The 17047-nt window shown below is 40.1% G+C and overlaps 2 protein-coding genes across 6 annotated transcripts in view; one reads left to right on the top strand and one right to left on the bottom strand.

The window, feature by feature from the left end:
• The window catches only part of TNFAIP8L3 (TNF alpha induced protein 8 like 3), a 48668-nt gene extending 43112 nt beyond the window's left edge, over positions 1-5556 (top strand). Inside the window, exon 2 of the mRNA XM_014944686.1 lies at positions 2520-5556. Coding sequence (XP_014800172.1) covers positions 2520-3082 — 563 coding nt within the window. The 3' untranslated portion in view covers positions 3083-5556. The remainder of the gene's footprint in view (positions 1-2519) is intronic.
• A 3273-nt stretch (positions 5557-8829) lies between these two features.
• The window catches only part of AP4E1 (adaptor-related protein complex 4, epsilon 1 subunit), a 23061-nt gene continuing 14843 nt past the window's right edge, over positions 8830-17047 (bottom strand). For all 5 annotated transcript variants that reach the window (XM_014944695.1, XM_014944693.1, XM_014944694.1 and 2 more), the window contains 6 exons: positions 16113-16248; positions 14741-14996; positions 13422-13997; positions 11824-12008; positions 10841-10998; positions 8830-10380 (listed from right to left, as the gene is read on the bottom strand). In XM_014944695.1, the coding sequence (XP_014800181.1) occupies positions 10220-10380; positions 10841-10998; positions 11824-12008; positions 13422-13997; positions 14741-14996; positions 16113-16248 (1472 nt within the window). In that variant the 3' untranslated portion in view covers positions 8830-10219. The remainder of the gene's footprint in view (positions 10381-10840; positions 10999-11823; positions 12009-13421; positions 13998-14740; positions 14997-16112; positions 16249-17047) is intronic.

The following is a 17047-nucleotide window of genomic DNA, read 5'->3' as shown; positions in this document are numbered from 1 at the left end:
CATGCTGTTAAACAGCAGGTCCCACAGTTGGGACTTGCCGTGGAAAAATGGCCCAGCCTTAACGTTCAGTTAAACTGGGGCTGCTGCTCTGGGGCTGCGCTGCCTGTCTGGGCTCACACCTTCTGCTGGGAGCTGGGCCATCGTTGTCCTGGGTAGCAAGCCCAGAGGTGGCATCTTCACAGATGACACTGGGAAGTTTTGTGGATGAGAGCATGGACTTGGAATATCAGAACATACCCCAGAACAACTTCTTTGGTGCCAGACAAACCTCACTTCTGCTGTGATGCTGTGGAATCAGTTTTTGTCCCTCAGAAATCACACAGATGGGAGGGCAGCCACGTGCCTGTTTGAGAAGGTGCTGGTGGTTGGGCTGGTCCTGAGGGACACGGTACTTTGCTCACCCCCCCCTTGCTGTGTCCCACCTCTGCGGGCACCGCTCCAGCCAGGGACCGGCGGGGCTCTGCAAAGCTCTGCCCGCAGCAGAGCTGGGCACGGCGGGGATGGCCGGGCTCTCACCTGGTGGAAGCCACACAGAGCCCCAAGTGTTGAGAACGTTGGTAAAATTAACATGCTGAAAATCTACCGAAATTATATTCAGGTTTTGATCAAAACAGATGCTGAACAACTGCGTCCACTCGATTAACCGCGAACGCTTACTACAGAAACAGACACTAATATTAATCTTCCATTTTACTGTGTCAAATGCACATAATTATTCATCACCGATACTATTTATATACCCACGTACTGCTAAGTGAAAGAATGCTTTCAGCCTGGTTTTATCATTTCTAGATTAAATCACAGTTTTTCTATTTCCTGCAGTCAGCAGCTCAGCCCCACAATTTTCTCTCCAAATGACAGGCAATTCTTTTAAGCACATTGAATTATTTTTTCCAGGTGGTGGCTCAGTTGAAATTAAATGTTACTCTTTCATATTGCTCAGTAGTACAGCTGTAGCGCACAAAGAAAGATGACAACTTTAATATTCCAGCTAACTTGAAAAATAGGATTTAAACAGCAGACTATTTAAATTCAGAGTGTTACTTATTCCAAGTGAGCACTGGCCTCCACAGCCCTTTAGCCTTGGGGAAGAAGGAGAGGCTGCGGTGAACCCAGGGCAGTCTGAGTGAATCTGGGGGTCAGACTCCACCACAGACACAGACAGACTGACGGCCACACAGTGTGGTGACAGCAGGGTGACATCGTGGTGTCTCAGCTGAGCACTCATGTCCTGAAGGCTGAAAAGGGGCTCCGGAGCTCACCCTAAGACCCACACAGGCTCCAAAATCAAACGAGCGCTGGAAGCTGTGATTTTTGTTATTTTTAATCTCTTAGTGGTTTGATTCCCCAGCAGCTGGTGAAGGACATGGTTACCTCCATCCAGGGCTGTGATGTCCCGGTGAGCAGAGCAAGGTCCCCAGCTGGCAGGGAAAGCTGGGGACCTCCAGAGTGTGAGCAAATGCTGAGGGGAGACACGAGGGGAGGGCGAGGAAAGCATGTCCTACCGGAGAGGCCACTGCCAGCACCCACCTCTCCGGCTGTGAGCCCGAGTGTGTAACACACACACCCATCACCCTTGTGCCACAACCGTCAAATGTGCTTTGATCCAACAGAGACTTTACTACCAAGGTGTTAAACTGAATGATTATTTCGTATTAAATCTTTCCCCTTCCTTTACTCTGTCCACGTAAGAGTCAGTTAAAAACCAACGTTAACGTGAAAAACAGAGGGAGGTCAAATTAACCTCTAGCAGTAATCATAGGAGCTCTTGGATAAAGTCCAGGAGGAGTAGCCACATGCCCAGGTGCTGTGCTGAGTCAAACTTGCACATATGGGTGAAAGATAAAGAATCTGAGATATTCATTTGATAAACATAGATCAAATAGCTCAGGTATTTTCATGAGGCGGGAACCACAGGCACTGAAGCACCAGCGTTTTACAAAACCCACACTCTATACTTTTGCAAATTGGTAACAAATGGGAAAGGCATCATTACTAGAGATTAAAGCAAAATAAATCCACGCTTAGGAATCTGTTTTATTATCCCTTAGCTGAGATGCTGCTTAGTCTAACTGTGCAACAACAGTGCCTCCCAATGACCAAAACTGTAATTTTTTCAGGTTCATGTATTTGTCAGTAGCTCCTTTTGCTCATCTCTGATGGCTTATGTATTATTTTGACCACATATCTCAACAGATTTCTCTGCCAAGAAAGCTTTAATATTGAACTTCAAAATTTAAAGACTGGCAAAGAACCAGCATAGATATCCCCTGCCAGAATATTCTGTTCTTAATTTGTAAGCAAAAAACCTCAGTAAGACCTAAAACACAGGTGTCCAAGAGCCCAAGGATCTCTGGAAACAGAGCGTTGGAAGTGTTCCCGTTACTGCAATCGTGAGTACACGTGAGGATCAGTAATGTCTCAGTTAAGCCCACAGGTACTACTTTCCTTAACTGATTGTGAAAATTAGTCACCAAATAAAATTAACGTTTTCTTCCTCCTCTGCTGTCCCAAAACAGGGCCTGATTGTTTCAGTTCCAAGAATCTCGCACTGCAAGCCCAGAAAAAGATCCTGAGTAAAATGGCAACCAAAACCATGGCTAACATGCTAATTGATGACACGAGCAGTGAAATCTTCGATGAGCTGTACAAAGTAACCAAGGAACACAAGAGAAACAAAAAGGAAGCCCATAAAATTATGAAAGACCTGATTAAAGTGGCAATAAAAATCGGGATCCTCTATCGAAATAATCAGTTCAACCAAGAAGAGCTGGAAATCGTTGACAAGTTCAGGAAGAAGCTGAACCAAACCGCCATGACAATCGTCAGTTTCTACGAGGTAGAATACACTTTTGACAGAAATGTTCTTGCAGAACTTCTGAACGAATGTAAAGACCTTGTGCATGAACTCGTAGATCGACACCTGACACCCAGATCCCACGGGCGCATCAACCACGTCTTCAACCACTTTGCGGATGTGGAATTTCTAACTGCCCTGTACAGTCTCGACGGGGACTGTCGGCCATACCTCAAAAAGATCTGCGATGGCATCAACAAACTACTTGATGAGAAGATCCTCTGAAACTACGCTCAAAACCAAGAAACCAACCAAAAACTTCTCTCTGGAACTGGCCACCCTTCATGAGCCGTGGTGAGCAAGCAAGCTTCCTTCCGACCGGTATCTGACTCAAGTCTCCAGCAGGGGCCAGAAAGTGCTCACCAGGCTCGTGATGAAGTGGAAAACTTCAATCAGAAAGCTATCAATTTTCCTGTTTTGTTCAGATAATTCTGTTGTTTCCAAGGAGCGGAGCGAACAAGGCTGCTGACATACATTGTTAGAAACAGACTGCGATACACCGTGACCTTCCTGGCTTTGTGTTCGAGGCTGAACGAGTGAACAGAAAGTAAACTCAAGCGCATGGCTGTGTTAAAATAGACGAGTGAAGGCAATGAGCAACGCATGGAATGTACCCCCAGGCTGCCCTTGGTGCCTATGTTTTTATTATTCCCACGCTAAATGAAAAAGCTTAGACAGAAAGTTGGGCTGTGATGGATTGAGCTCCCTCTTTTCAAAAGGATCAAGAATCAAAAATCAAAAAGTCTAATTTTACATAATATTCAAGACTAATAGGGGAATAACATATAATGCAAACTGAGCAGAAGTGGGGAAAAAATCTAAGGAGCTGCACTATGAAGCAATATTTTCATTAAAGAGTTTTGTTTTATACCTGATAATAACAGAGAAGGTTTAATTTTAATTTTGAAAAGCAGCTCAGTGGTTCAAGCTCAAAGGTACCCAGAAAACTAGATAAAGTAGTACATGGGTTTCCCCACTCTCAGGGCTCATATGTTTGGTTCTGCCCAATGAGTTTAGGCTGAAGGTTGTCCTGCTCTTTGCGCTCTTTACTGTTTCACCTGCCAGAACAAAATACTCTCTGTGAAGATTCTGAAATCGCAGTTGTGAAGAAGAGCACGACTGAGACACCAATGGAGCTACAAAGCGACGTTTACAGCCCCTGTCCCCAAAATACTCAGCCCAAATAAAACTCGCGGTGTAAAGTGTCCATGATGTTAATTTGTGCCTAGGGGAAAGCAGAGGTGTGATAAGGAAGCCCATCACTATGCTTGTGGTGCCCTCCAAGTGTAGTGTCTCCACAGGAGGCTTAAGAGAACTGTCTTAGTGACTCTGGGGAGCTTGATGAATGACTGACTTGGTCAGAATATTTTCAGTGACTCTTTTTTCTTTTTGTTTTAAACAAAATACAGTGATGTCTTCAAACTTAGAACACTTTGCAAAGAAATACTGGTTTCTGTGCAATTTTGTTAGGATTGAGGGAGAATCAGAGCAGAGCAGATACACCAACTTGCCACTTGGATAATCCCACTGACCCTAAGTAAAGGAAGGATGTTGGGAAATCTCTCCTCTCCTTGCCCTCTACATCTCACCCTCCAGACTCACCTCTACCCACTGACACTTCAGCGTCACGTCCAACTCCTTTTCGTGGACGCAGATAGGAGACAATCCCATTATCTGGAGGTAACACCTTCCATATCACATATATTATAATACAGAGATGCATGTACTTGAAAATTGACAAAGACAAGCAAATATATTTGAAAGCCATTCCTCTCCGAGGAAGACTTCCAGTGTCAATCACCCATTACTTTAGGATAAGAAAAAATTATGTTTCTCATTTAAACTCTTCAATACTTTGGTGGTAGAGGAAACTGCTCAAAGTTTTGTTCTTCTTCCATCTTTCCTCTTTTCCAGAATAACTATATTGTATCTCTTGCAACAACAATTCTGACACTCACACCTTTACACGGTTGAGAACACACACACCCAGAAACCATTCAGTCACTAGAGCTGTGCTATATGGATTTTTATCTGTTCCCAGAACTCATTTTGGAGCACAGTAAAAATGGCAGCACAAGACAATGTAATTTTCCTCACCTATTTCCTTTAACCATAAAAAGTATATTAAATAGCAATGAAGGTGGACAATTCCTTTGCAACACAGCACAGTCATGAAATACCCACATTTGGGGCCCAGCCATATTGACACGCACCATTAGCTGCATTTTTCCAAGCACGTACTCGTCAACTGATGCTTTTGAACAGTATTTATTGTATCTGACACTCCTGTCCCAGTGCACCCATGTCAGATTTTGCGTGTTTCACTCGTGGCAAACAAATTTAAGTTCCTTTTTTAACACCAGAAAAAAAAAAAATTGAACATTCAAGATGTCCAAAGGAAAGGGATATCCTGTGTCTGTGACTTTCTTTTTGTGTGTTGCAAGTATCAATATTCAGATTCTGGTATTTTAGACAAACCAGCTGAACATCTGTTGTTTTATTTATAAATCTGAGTAGCCTTAAGGAAAGAGAATGTTTTCAAGTATTTCTCGTACTTGCATATACTGTATATTCATTGTTTACTTTTGTACTTGTAGCTTGGTATGTAATAACATTGCTAAAATAAGGGCAATGTTCAGGTCACCTTAAGTATATGATGTATTATCATATTTGTGGATTAAAAATGTGTGATTACTGCCCTTTTTGCTTCTTTTTCATTTATTTATTCTGCCATCCAATTTAAATTGAAATTAATCAGTAAAACGAGGGGATTCACATAATCTAAGTTTCAGCACCTTCAACTTCTGCAACCTTGGAGACCAGGTTTTTTCTGGAGGCAGGAGGTCAGTAGATGGACAGTTTAAGGGTTTAAAAGAAAACCGGAAAACCACATTTCTGTTGCATGACTCGGATGCAACACAAACATGGAAATTTCTGATTTTCCACAAAGTTCTCAAGCCCGTGAGAGCTCAGTACAAGCGATGCTGGCTCGGTGTGTTCAGCAGCGGGGCTCAGTCTCTGGGCTCAGTCCCTCCTCACGGGCCCTGGGGGGGAAACAGCACGAGGTTCTTGCCCTCGGTACCAGCCCCTCCCCGGCTCAGCCACGGTGCCTCAGCAGATGGGAGACACCACGGTCTAGCTCTCCACCAAGCACTTTGTGAGTTTTCCATGATGTATTTAGCTCAGTTTAGCTAAGCGTGATTTAAGTGAGACAGACGCATCCCTGACAGATTTCAAATCCCTGCCCAAAACACGGAGATGCTAGAACCTACCAGAATGTTTGAACAGCAGCAAGCATATATTCTCCTATCCTTATTCCCAGAAAAAGCAAACTGTTTTGGCTGAAAGAGCTCAGGATTTGCAAACAACTCACACAGCAATTATACTGGAAGCAATTAAAGATTGGCACAAAGAGAAAACTGCCAACTACCTTAAAATAAAAGTTTAAAGCAATCTTCGTAAGTGGTGCTTTAAGCCTTGCCGCTGATAAAACACTGCTGTCAGGTTAATTTTATGAATCATATCATGGCAGGACACAATATTCTCTGCTTCATCACTGCCAACTTTATGTAATAAAGTTACAGAGGAAAATGTTAATGTTAAAGAAACTCAAGGGAGTGACCACTTCCATCACCCTAATGAAATTGTACGTGCACCAGGGAAGAGCACTGAACACAGGATCCTATTTGTGTTGGAGACACATCCTCACAGAAAGGCACATCAATACCCGACCCTGAGGAGAACCAAGAGGTAAAGCACAATTCACTCGTATCTCAGGGACAGAAATGCAAAAGCAAATCACAACCGGATGCCTTAAGCAGTCTACTTCCAGTTTTACATACCTCAATGCCAGAAAAAGACAATACATAGTCTTATCTGCACAGAAAACATAATACAGCTTTTTATGCTGAAAAATCACTAGTGGGACTCCATACGAGATAAGTACCTTTCCAATATTTAGAAACCAGCAGACAGTATCATTTATGAGCTACTTACAAGTATAGGAAAACCTCAAGACAGTGACATCCATTACACAAATTTATTCTCTCCAGTCCTTACAGGAAGAGGAGGAGTTGGGAACTCCTAGCAGAAAGTAACGTAACACCATGGGAGATCTGACCTATCTTTAGGAGAACATAGTGCATCATCCTGCCATGTTGCACATCCACCACTTTTCCTACCAATATATTTGTTTCATGAAAAATATCTGAAAATACTTGGGGTAAGGGGGAGAACCTGACGAAACAGTTGAAATATGGATCCAATACAATCACTTATCTGTTGACTCCAAAGCATCCAGACCGCTGAGTTGCCCATGGCATGGAACAGCAATAGAGCTGTGTCTCCTGGTACGCAGGGGTTTGGTTCAAAACACTGTTAACCTGCCAGTTTGGAAAGGTCAGTACATGCTCTGACTGGCCTCCAGTTGCCCCTTGAAAGTAACCTTCTTCATGCTAACTGGATGACTTGCTCTCTTCCTTCTAGCCTACTTCCATGCACCTTATTGCCCTTTCCCTGAAAACCAGTTGGTTAATCCTTCAAGTTTTAATAAGGCACAAAAGAGAAGTAAATGCCAACACCACAGAAGATACCCACTAAAGGATTTCCAATACAGAACTAGATGAAAGAATACTCCTTTGGATAATTACTTATGCAGCCATATTTCATTTTAGAGACAACTGGATGATGGATGACAATCAGAGGGATTCTCTGCACTGAATTGCTGAAGTTCTTGAGGGCCTAAGCTCCCTACATCAGCCAGACCTGAGGTGTAGCAATGCCCTCTTGGTACACAACAGCAGCCATCCCACACAGAACAGCCCCCCAAGATTTAGATCAGGGCTGCAACCACCTTCAATTCAGAAATTATATCAAACTTCCCAAATTCCCAACCCCTCCTCAATACTATAGCAGATAGTGTGCTACATTAGCACTGGACTTTAAAAAACCAACCATGCTGTTGCTGTCAACTACAAGTAAGAGATCCCAAAGGCTCCTGTGATGCCTAAAACTAAATCCCCACAATTTGGTAGTATTCCAAAAAGTGTGTCTGATAACGTGAGCTGGCACACAGAATGCTGTTCAAAAGATCTAAAGTGTACTCTCACTTTTTATACCTCCAACTGAAACACAGGACACTTAAATGACCAACGGATTTAAGACTTCTGCAGTGCTACATGCTTCATCACTGTCCAGATGCAAAGAGAACCAATTGAAATAGAACCTAGTTCTTAATATGCAGAAACACTGCTACATGAGGTAGCAAAGAATATTTAACAAGTATCAAGTTAATTTTTTTTTTTTTAACAAAACTGATTTTTATTAAACTACAAGAATAGCAAAGATGGTGATAAGACTAAGATAAGTACTTGCTGGGCAATCTAAAAATAAAGACTGACCCAGGTACAGCTCCCTGCAAAGCCCTTAATGTAATGTTAGTGTAAAGCTCTAAATGTGCATATTGACAGCTTAACATACACTATTCATATGGCTAAGAAGGTTATAGAAGACATTTCATGGACAGTAGAAGGTGTTACCATCTTGTACTGTTCTTTTTAGATGCTAGGACATTGAACATCTCATTGCTGAAATGGTATAAATGCATAGGCCAAATCCAGATACTTCTACTACAGTTCATAAGATTACAAAAGTCCAGTTGCATAACAGAAATGTGATTTAACAGCAGGGAAATAGTTTGCTGGAAGTTATCCCACTATAAATTAGTTTAATTTATATGAACTGTCTTCAAGTGCCAGGTAAACATTAAACTATGCAAAACATTAAGTATTTACAAGTTCAATGCACTTTAAATTCTTCAGTAAGAGGGTACTGAAACAGCAATAAAAAAAAAGAGCTTTGCTTATATGATTGTACTTGTGATAAACACAAGTGGTCTGATGTAAATAAAACCAAAACAAAACAAAAAAGAAATTATCATTCTTATGATGATTTCATGAACATTTACCAAAACATTAGCAAAATAACAATACTTTATTTTCCTTTACAACCAGTGCTTATCAGGTGAGAATCAGTAACACTGAAATAACAAAGAATTTCCTTGTTAATATTAAACACACAAAGGAGGGAATTCCACTGTAGAATCCATCTCAGCCATGTCTGAACCGTGTGTACAGTCTTCGATGTTTTTAAATAAAAAACATAACCAGTTATAAATAATAAACACTATTAAAGTTTTAATTTAGCATCTAAATAAATTAAAATTGCTGGATTTTCAAGACTGTGAGGCTATTTCAGGAAGAAAAGGAGACAATCTAGACAGACACATTCATCATGTATCTTGCTCTGATTTAGATCTCTCATGCCTTACTGCAGTTCCAAGCCGTGCGCACACAACACAGCCACATCTGTGCAAGCCAACTCAGGCTGTAAATAATTAGAAGTAAAAATAAATTAATATTTCCTCCATGTGGATTTTCATGGACAGGGAGATTGGCCAGATTAAATCTTTAGGATTGACTGGAGAGCAATGAAGATGTCCACCAGCCAAGCACCAATGAGCCAGCGTGTCTCCACAGCCAACCACTCCCAGCTCAGTCATCTCAGACTCGACCCACATGAACCTTATCGTTGGACACACATCAATATTCAGTGTCTGTCACAGACCCCCGTGAAACAGAACGTGACTGAAACACGGGGCAGGAAGAACTGCAGACAGGAACTAACCTGAAGGGCCTTAGATCATCCCCCAGGAGGTGCTTCGATTCAATGTCACACTTGCCTCCTAGCAGAAACCTATTTAGATGTCACCACTTAAATGGTAAAACATCAAAGATCATGGGAAGCGTGTTGCTCACTAAAATCTTTAAACTATTTTCAAAACACGCATTTGTTGCTATATAAGTCACTTTATACAACCACCAATACGGGTCTTGTTGCCAGCAGTACTTAAAAATAGCTTTAGAAAAAATATCAAAATGAAATTAGATAATCCTGATAACTGCTCAAGTCTGACCTCATAACGGACATGTTTTCTTTAAAATCATATTGAAGTATTTGCTATAAGAAATACTTACTGGCATCTATAAAAGCTGTGTAATAAAAATAAATACTTTCAGTCATTTACAACAAAATTAAGAAATGTACATTTCACTTAAACGGGTAACAATACTTTAATGAATTGCTTGTTAGTCACTGTACAGTCCTGAGCACGGTTTTGCAGGCGTAATTTAGGCCCTTGTTCTTCCCCCACACGTCCACCATCACACACGCAAGCTGGAAGAAAACTCGGAATACTTCTGAGAAGCAACATCTTAATTTAGCTTTGGTAATTATCTGTGCAACTGTATAAATCTTTGATTTGCTTTTCACACACCAAATGGATTAAGGCAGGCACTATTGTTATTAGGATTCCTCCATCGCCTTTTGACACTGGTAAAGCAAACCATCTGGCAGAGCAGAGCAAGGCGATCGGAACCACAAAGCCAGCATCCCTGAGTGAGTGCGGCAGTGCAGCAGGCAGGGCACGGATGGGAGGAGCTGGCACGCCAGTATTCCCTCATTACCTTAAAACAGAGGCCACAGAAAACAAATGCAGTAACAGTTAACAACAGCTACAGTATAGTTTACAAAAATACCCTCTGTATCTTTCTCTCAAACTCCACTTCTGCTGTTCTCTCCTACTCTTACCCCTATTCCCCTAACAGGTCACCAAAAATAACACCTCCTGCATGCAATCCCACCTTCACATTTGTCATACAGCCTCATTGCCATTTTTTTTATCCTGTTCAAAACTCTTCACAGAGCAAGTTTGCTCCCTTGTGAAAATTACTGCTTGCTGTACACTTACACATCGACCCTCACAGGCCCCCGAGGAAGGCAAATAAAGGACACAGCCAACACTCCTGTGTTTACTGTGCTCTGAAATGTTCCCTGCCTTCAACTGTGAGATACCTGCTTCCGTGGACTTACTTTCCTGGGACAAATTATAGGCTGTAAGCAACCTTACAGTGTACTTTCACTCACCTATAATGTCAACTATGTGGAGTTTCAGCTTCTGTTGCAGTGTATTCAGAGCTGCTGAAAGGGAATCTTGAGAAGATGACATTTTTATATTCTGTTTCACATCGTTGGAAAGGGACAACCACAGCTTCCCAAAGTCTTCTGTAGTCATTTCCATTGGCCTAAAAAATAGGTTCACCACGTATCTTAGCAAAATAAGATACATTATTCAGAATAGATTTGGTTTCCCAAAAAAATCATATCTGGAAGCAAACGGACAATACAGCAAGCACTAAGTTTAAACCCGGCCCTCCTCTTCCCAGCTTAACATTTAAAAACAGTTTCTATCTCTTTAGATTTCTACATTTTAAAAAATACATTATTCCATTTAAATGGAAGACCAAAGTGAATGGCCTTGAGATTATCTGCCCTTTGAAAGAGACCAAATGAGTTCAATGAGAGGTAGACTTTGTTATGGAAAACAAGGTGGATTTCACTATAAAACAGACAAGTCTATAGGAAAAAGAACATTTGCTTTTTTCATCAACTCCTGAAATAAATGTTCAAAAATTAAGAGAATGAGCTTTCTTCTTCCCCTGCAAAAGCTGTCAGCCTTTTCATATCATGTACGGGTCTCTGTACTCAAATCACTTATTTCAGTTTGACATGTTTATATTGTGCCATATTTTAAAAGAGCGTGTCCTTCTTTTCACTCAGTTCTGTTGGCCTCCCCCAGGACACATTCTGTAGTTCAAGACTATTCTCACCGGCAGCTACTGTCAACATTCTCACTGGATTTGTACTTCTTTCTAGAACTTTGCTCCTTTTTTGTAAGTGTGTAAATAACCTTTTAACTAATTTACTATCTTTAACAGTCATCTCAGATTAACATTAGCTGCACAAGATGAAGCCTTATATTTTCATAATCAATACCCAAATCATCCTACCCTTCTCTAATGTTTATTTGAGCACACACAATTTTAAAAACAGCAGCTAATTTCATTTACCTGATGAAGTCCAACAATGATAAAGGTATTGAAAATTCAAGGTGAGTTTCCATTTCTGACTGGTAATTAACAAAGCCAGAAAGAATTCCCTGTGTACAGATTTTGTCCATCCACACGCATTTCTGGCAATGTTCCACACTCTGAGCTTCAATTACAGGGAACTGATAGGTAGGGCTCTCCAAAATCTATATAATTGTTTAAAAGGAATATAGAATAGATGTGTTACTATCAAGTTGTGTAAGTGGCGAAGATACAGCTATAAAATTGTGTCAATGCCTTTTATTTCAATTGATTTTTCTTGGACTATTTGGCAAGTGAACAAAGCCACCATTTCTCAGCTCTCACTGAGGATAAATCAATCATTAACAGCTACAAAAGTTCTGTAAGAATTGAAACGCTGCAGAAACTCATCTCCTTCTGCCAACTGACTCTCCCCCCACAATGATTGCTCACAGAGACAGAGAATTGATGGCCAAGAACTTGAGTTCTGCAGCAAGCAACATTGCAAGAGCGAGTAACATTGCAATATACCCAAAGCTACATACTAAAACCAAAAAGTTGAGAAATCATCCCCAGTAACAAGGATAACTTCAAGATTACTCAGCAGTCCCAAAACTCTTCAAACAAACAAGTAACACAGATTCTATCTGTGGTTTTGGTCTGTGTAGAAACTTAAATGAATTACAAGGGAAAACCAGACATGAGATGCTCATTTTCTATCAATGCCATGACAAGTTTGATTCAGGCCTGAAATGGGAAGGAAGGAGACTTCCTAATCAATTAGCAATCCTTGATTAAGTCACTTCTAAAAGAAACATTCTGCTTAATTCTCTGTCCAGTTACCACTTGCTGAGTGTCTCCAAGGTTTCATAATTCTGTGCTTCTTTCAGCAAAATCCACGGATAGTCATGCCAACAGGCAATTCCTAAATAGCTTTCCAATTATGTAAGTGACATTTCAATCAGGACTATCACATGCTTTTACCAGCCACAGTTAAATCCCAGATGTATCCAATGTCAAAGAAAACCCACACTGGCCAACTCCTCTCCAACATCAACTGAACACATACAAACAAGAATGAAATATGACTGATGTCTTTAAAAAAACACCACAAAACCCAAACAGTCGAAGCACACATAAGCACTTTTACGTGAAGGAAGAAAAGGCATCATGTCTGTCTACCAGATAAATACAAATAAACGTACACGCCCAATAGTCACATTCAGACAAAAGAGTTACACAGTGATTTCTCTGGTGTTCTGACTAGGTTTGCATTGTCCAACACCAGGAAGAAGCTCAATTCAGAACTGCAAAACCACACGTATTTGTTATACAGAGGCAAGCAGTATGGAAAAAAATCAAGGTGAATTAAAGAAGTGAGATGTTAACTTTTCTACCAAATGACACCAAGTGTGGTATTGAGATTTCCTGCATTACCCTTTAGGATGTGTGTAACAGCCATACCACAGGTTTTAAGGAAATGCTTGGGGGAAAAATTCATGGCTGAGACATTAAACCAAATATTGCACACTTAAATGCAAGCAAAATGCAAGACGTTCCCAGGGAATTTGAAATATAACAGAAACAAAGCTTCTTACCTGAAAATATTCTTCTGCTTCAAACACTAAGTTCACAGCATTAAGTGCAGAAGTGGTTTTATTTGAAACAAAAACAGTGAGCAACAGAGAGTCATCTCTCCACACCTTACATAAATACAGAGCTAAGGCGTCACTCTGACAAAGTTCCACTACTTCAGAGTGCGTGAGCTCTTCTAGCTCTTCTGGTAAGGAAGGGACCAACGGTGTTTTACTGGCACTTTCACACTGAGCACTTGGAGAAGGCTGAAAAATTTCAATATTACTATCAGCAAACAGAGACGATTCAGACGGCCGACCATCTGAAGGTCCATCATCCAGCCCAGACTTTTTTAGGGACTGAGGTGTTTCAAATACTAAATTATCTTCTACAATATCTGAAGAACAAAGGGAGGCTTTCCTTAGCCTTGTGTGTATATCTCCCTCACAGTCTTCCACGTTAATAGGTACTGTATCAAGTAAGGGACCAAAATCCGAAGCAGCAGTATTTTGGAAGTCTGACGCCTCCTCGCTATTTTGAGTTTCATTTATCTTTGATTTCCTTTTGAACTTCTGAGTAGCTATGTCCACTTTCCCCATCTGAAAAGGAAAAAAGAGAAAAAAGTGGGGAAGTTTCTAGCAATTGTATTACTGTTAACAGCAGGGAACAGAGTGAGCAAAGACAAATAATACCAAGTAATCAATTCAGATGACAAATACAAATAGATTCCAAACATTGTAGTGGATCCAGTAACGGGCTTTTGTTGTATTTCTTACAGGGTATTGGATTAGCCTATAATGCAAGAATGACTTGAGATTCTCTAGAACATAAACTAAAAGCTTAAATATTAAAAAGCAAGCATAGTTAAACACTGTCCCATTAAACTAGTGATAAATGCCAAGATTTGAGTTGGCTAATATGACAATGCCAGTTTTAAAAAGATTAGCTACCATTGAGTTCTTTAGCATTCTGCAGATTACCATACATAAATAAAAAATGGCTCTGACATAGGCCATCAAACGCAGGCCTCTCTACCAAATGAATGCCAATAGCTGCAAAGTTGGGTCAAGGAACAGTTATTCTGGAAAACTGAGACTAAAACTCGAAGCACAAGATGTAAAGAGTGGGAAGTTCTAGTTACTGAATCAGATCGGCTCCCAGGGTTGCTCGATCAAGTAATAACCAACCTGTTTCAGGTTCTTCACAAATTATCAGATTACTAAAGTAATTTTCAATAGTTTTTCAGTGACTCAGAGTTTTGCTGCCACATTTTACCACAACACTAACTTGACCTCCACTTGCACATAAATATCTCTCTATACATCTCAATAGAACCACTTACCAGGCTGACACCAGCATTTGATCCTAACCCAATAAACAAAGTTGATGCTAACTGCTGCTTCTCTTTGTCTTCCTCGGAGAGGCTGGCAGCTTCATCAGACCGTGGTGCAGGAGGGTCACCCACCTGTCCTGCTAGAAAGCTGCCACAAGAAACACTTTGCGGCTCATTTTTTTTCCCTGCTTTGTCTTCTTTCTTTGGAAGATAGCCTTCTTTTCCCCATAGCTTGCGCACTCCCTCAAGTTTCAGAGTATTTGTCCTAAAAAGGCAAACAAAAAAAGCAGAATCAACCACATGAACGTCACGTTCATAAAAGCGTGCCAACACTCACACGTGTACTTTGATACACAGAGTGAGTAGTGGAATATAAATTAACACTTTTGCATTTACATGAAGCCCAATGTCAGCAATGTCGTTCATTATTTTTAAAACACCCCACAAACACAAACTTGGACTAGGCTACAAAGTCCTACACATAGAGCTTTGCCAAGTCACCTGCAGCCAGAAGTAGACTGTGTTTGCAAACTCCATCTAGAGTTTCAGATGACATTTATAATCTATTTGAATTATTTTTTAAAAGTGAATACAAACAACATGGTATCTATCTTTTTTCCCCAGGAGAAAGATTCTGGGAATCTCTAAGTGTATTTAAATAGTTCTGACTCCTTAAAAAATAATTTACGTTAGAGACTGAGAATTAGAAGGGACCTAGAAAGTATTTTCATTTTGTATGAAACCTGTTCATGTTCTCAGACACCTTGAACTCTAGCAAAAGTTAAATCACCTGACACAGGCTAAATGCTGCAAGTCCTACACATAAAAGTCTCACTCAGATTTTCTTACACAAACTTGTTAAAGAATCTGAAAAAGCTTCCAAAGTTTCCTGCATACCAATTTACCAAAGTACAAATGAAGTTATTCATTTGTATGACAATATGGATATGGAATTTATTTGTAGTGTTCTAAAACTTAAGGAGTATCTTACACTGTGAATCTTAGCCTCACTTTCATCTAGAAAAGTTTCCTTAAAAGACACATTATTGTAAGCCCATAAAAAGTAAGCTTAGCCTATAGGAAAAAGAAAGAAGCTACAGAAAAAAACCAACTTAATCTTGTCATCATCAGGTAACCCTGTCCCAATTTTACAGCATTAACTATAACTTAATTTATACTTTGTGAAGAAACTGAAAAACCAGTGCAACAGCATTAGTACTTTTTATAGTTATTTCAAAGAAGGTGCCATCCTGAATTTCTTCTTACATGACAGAGGTTTTGAAGTTCAGCTGTATTCTTTTTAGTTCAATGTAAGAAGCAACAACATGATACTGACAAGAACAGAAGCTTAATTTGTGTTTGAAAGGTACATTTAACTCACTCTTTATGTCCAGTCTCTGCACTATTACCAGAAGTGTCAGAACCAAAAGATAAGCCAGTGGGGGACTGTCTGCCAGTGATGCCAGAGGAGGACACACTTGAAGCAAATGACAATCCATAAGGTTCAAAATTCAGAGCTGCAAGACAGACAGAATTTTAAAATTACAGTAAGGTACAAAGAGGTAAGAATCAAATCTATTTTCTGAAACTAGATATGCTGTACTGCTGCCCTTCTCAGGCTTCCCATTCAGGATCCTATCCTCATTTAAACTGGATGTTTCTGTTCCTAAGTAAGCTTAGACACACGGAGGATTTATCCAAAACATGTATTCAATTTGCTATTTGGTTTTAAATGCTGAAATTAAACAGAAATAGTGCCTTTACACCATATCACTAAAACATCTGCCAATGCTTAGTATTTGTAGAGAGAAGTACTGTACTGGGTCTACATAAGTGAGCTTTTCCATCTGTTCACGAGCTCAAGTAACATTTTGAGTCCACAGCATTCTGTCCATGTATCACTGCCTGCTTTGCAAGCACACTTCACGCCTTGGGTGGTAAGTCGTTGCCACTAAGAATTGGGATTCAGAACCAGCCACCTCAGCTATGCTTTGTGAATCAAGATGTCGTTTGAATAAGTTCTAAAAATTGTTTTGGACCTCAACAAACAGTCAAAACCTTCTAAAAATAATAATTTAATTGTAGATAATGCAGTCTACAAAACTCATTTTTCTAATTCCTCAACAGTAAAGAAAAGCTGAGGAATATTTTAGAAAAGCTTTCCAACCTCAAAGAGAATCATTCAGAAGTGTCTGAAAGAAATCCTTATGTGACTGGCTATAATAAAGTAAATCAGTATTTCTATGGAAAAAAAAAAAAAAAAAAAAAAAAAAAAAAAAAAGGATTTTGGGAATTTTTGGGATTTTTTAAAAAAAA

Source organism: Calidris pugnax, unplaced genomic scaffold, assembly GCF_001431845.1.
Source record: "Calidris pugnax isolate Ruff unplaced genomic scaffold, ASM143184v1 scaffold70, whole genome shotgun sequence".
NCBI lineage: Eukaryota > Metazoa > Chordata > Aves > Charadriiformes > Scolopacidae > Calidris > Calidris pugnax.
Note: the sequence above shows the minus strand (reverse complement) of the source record. Positions and strands in the feature narration are given on the sequence as shown.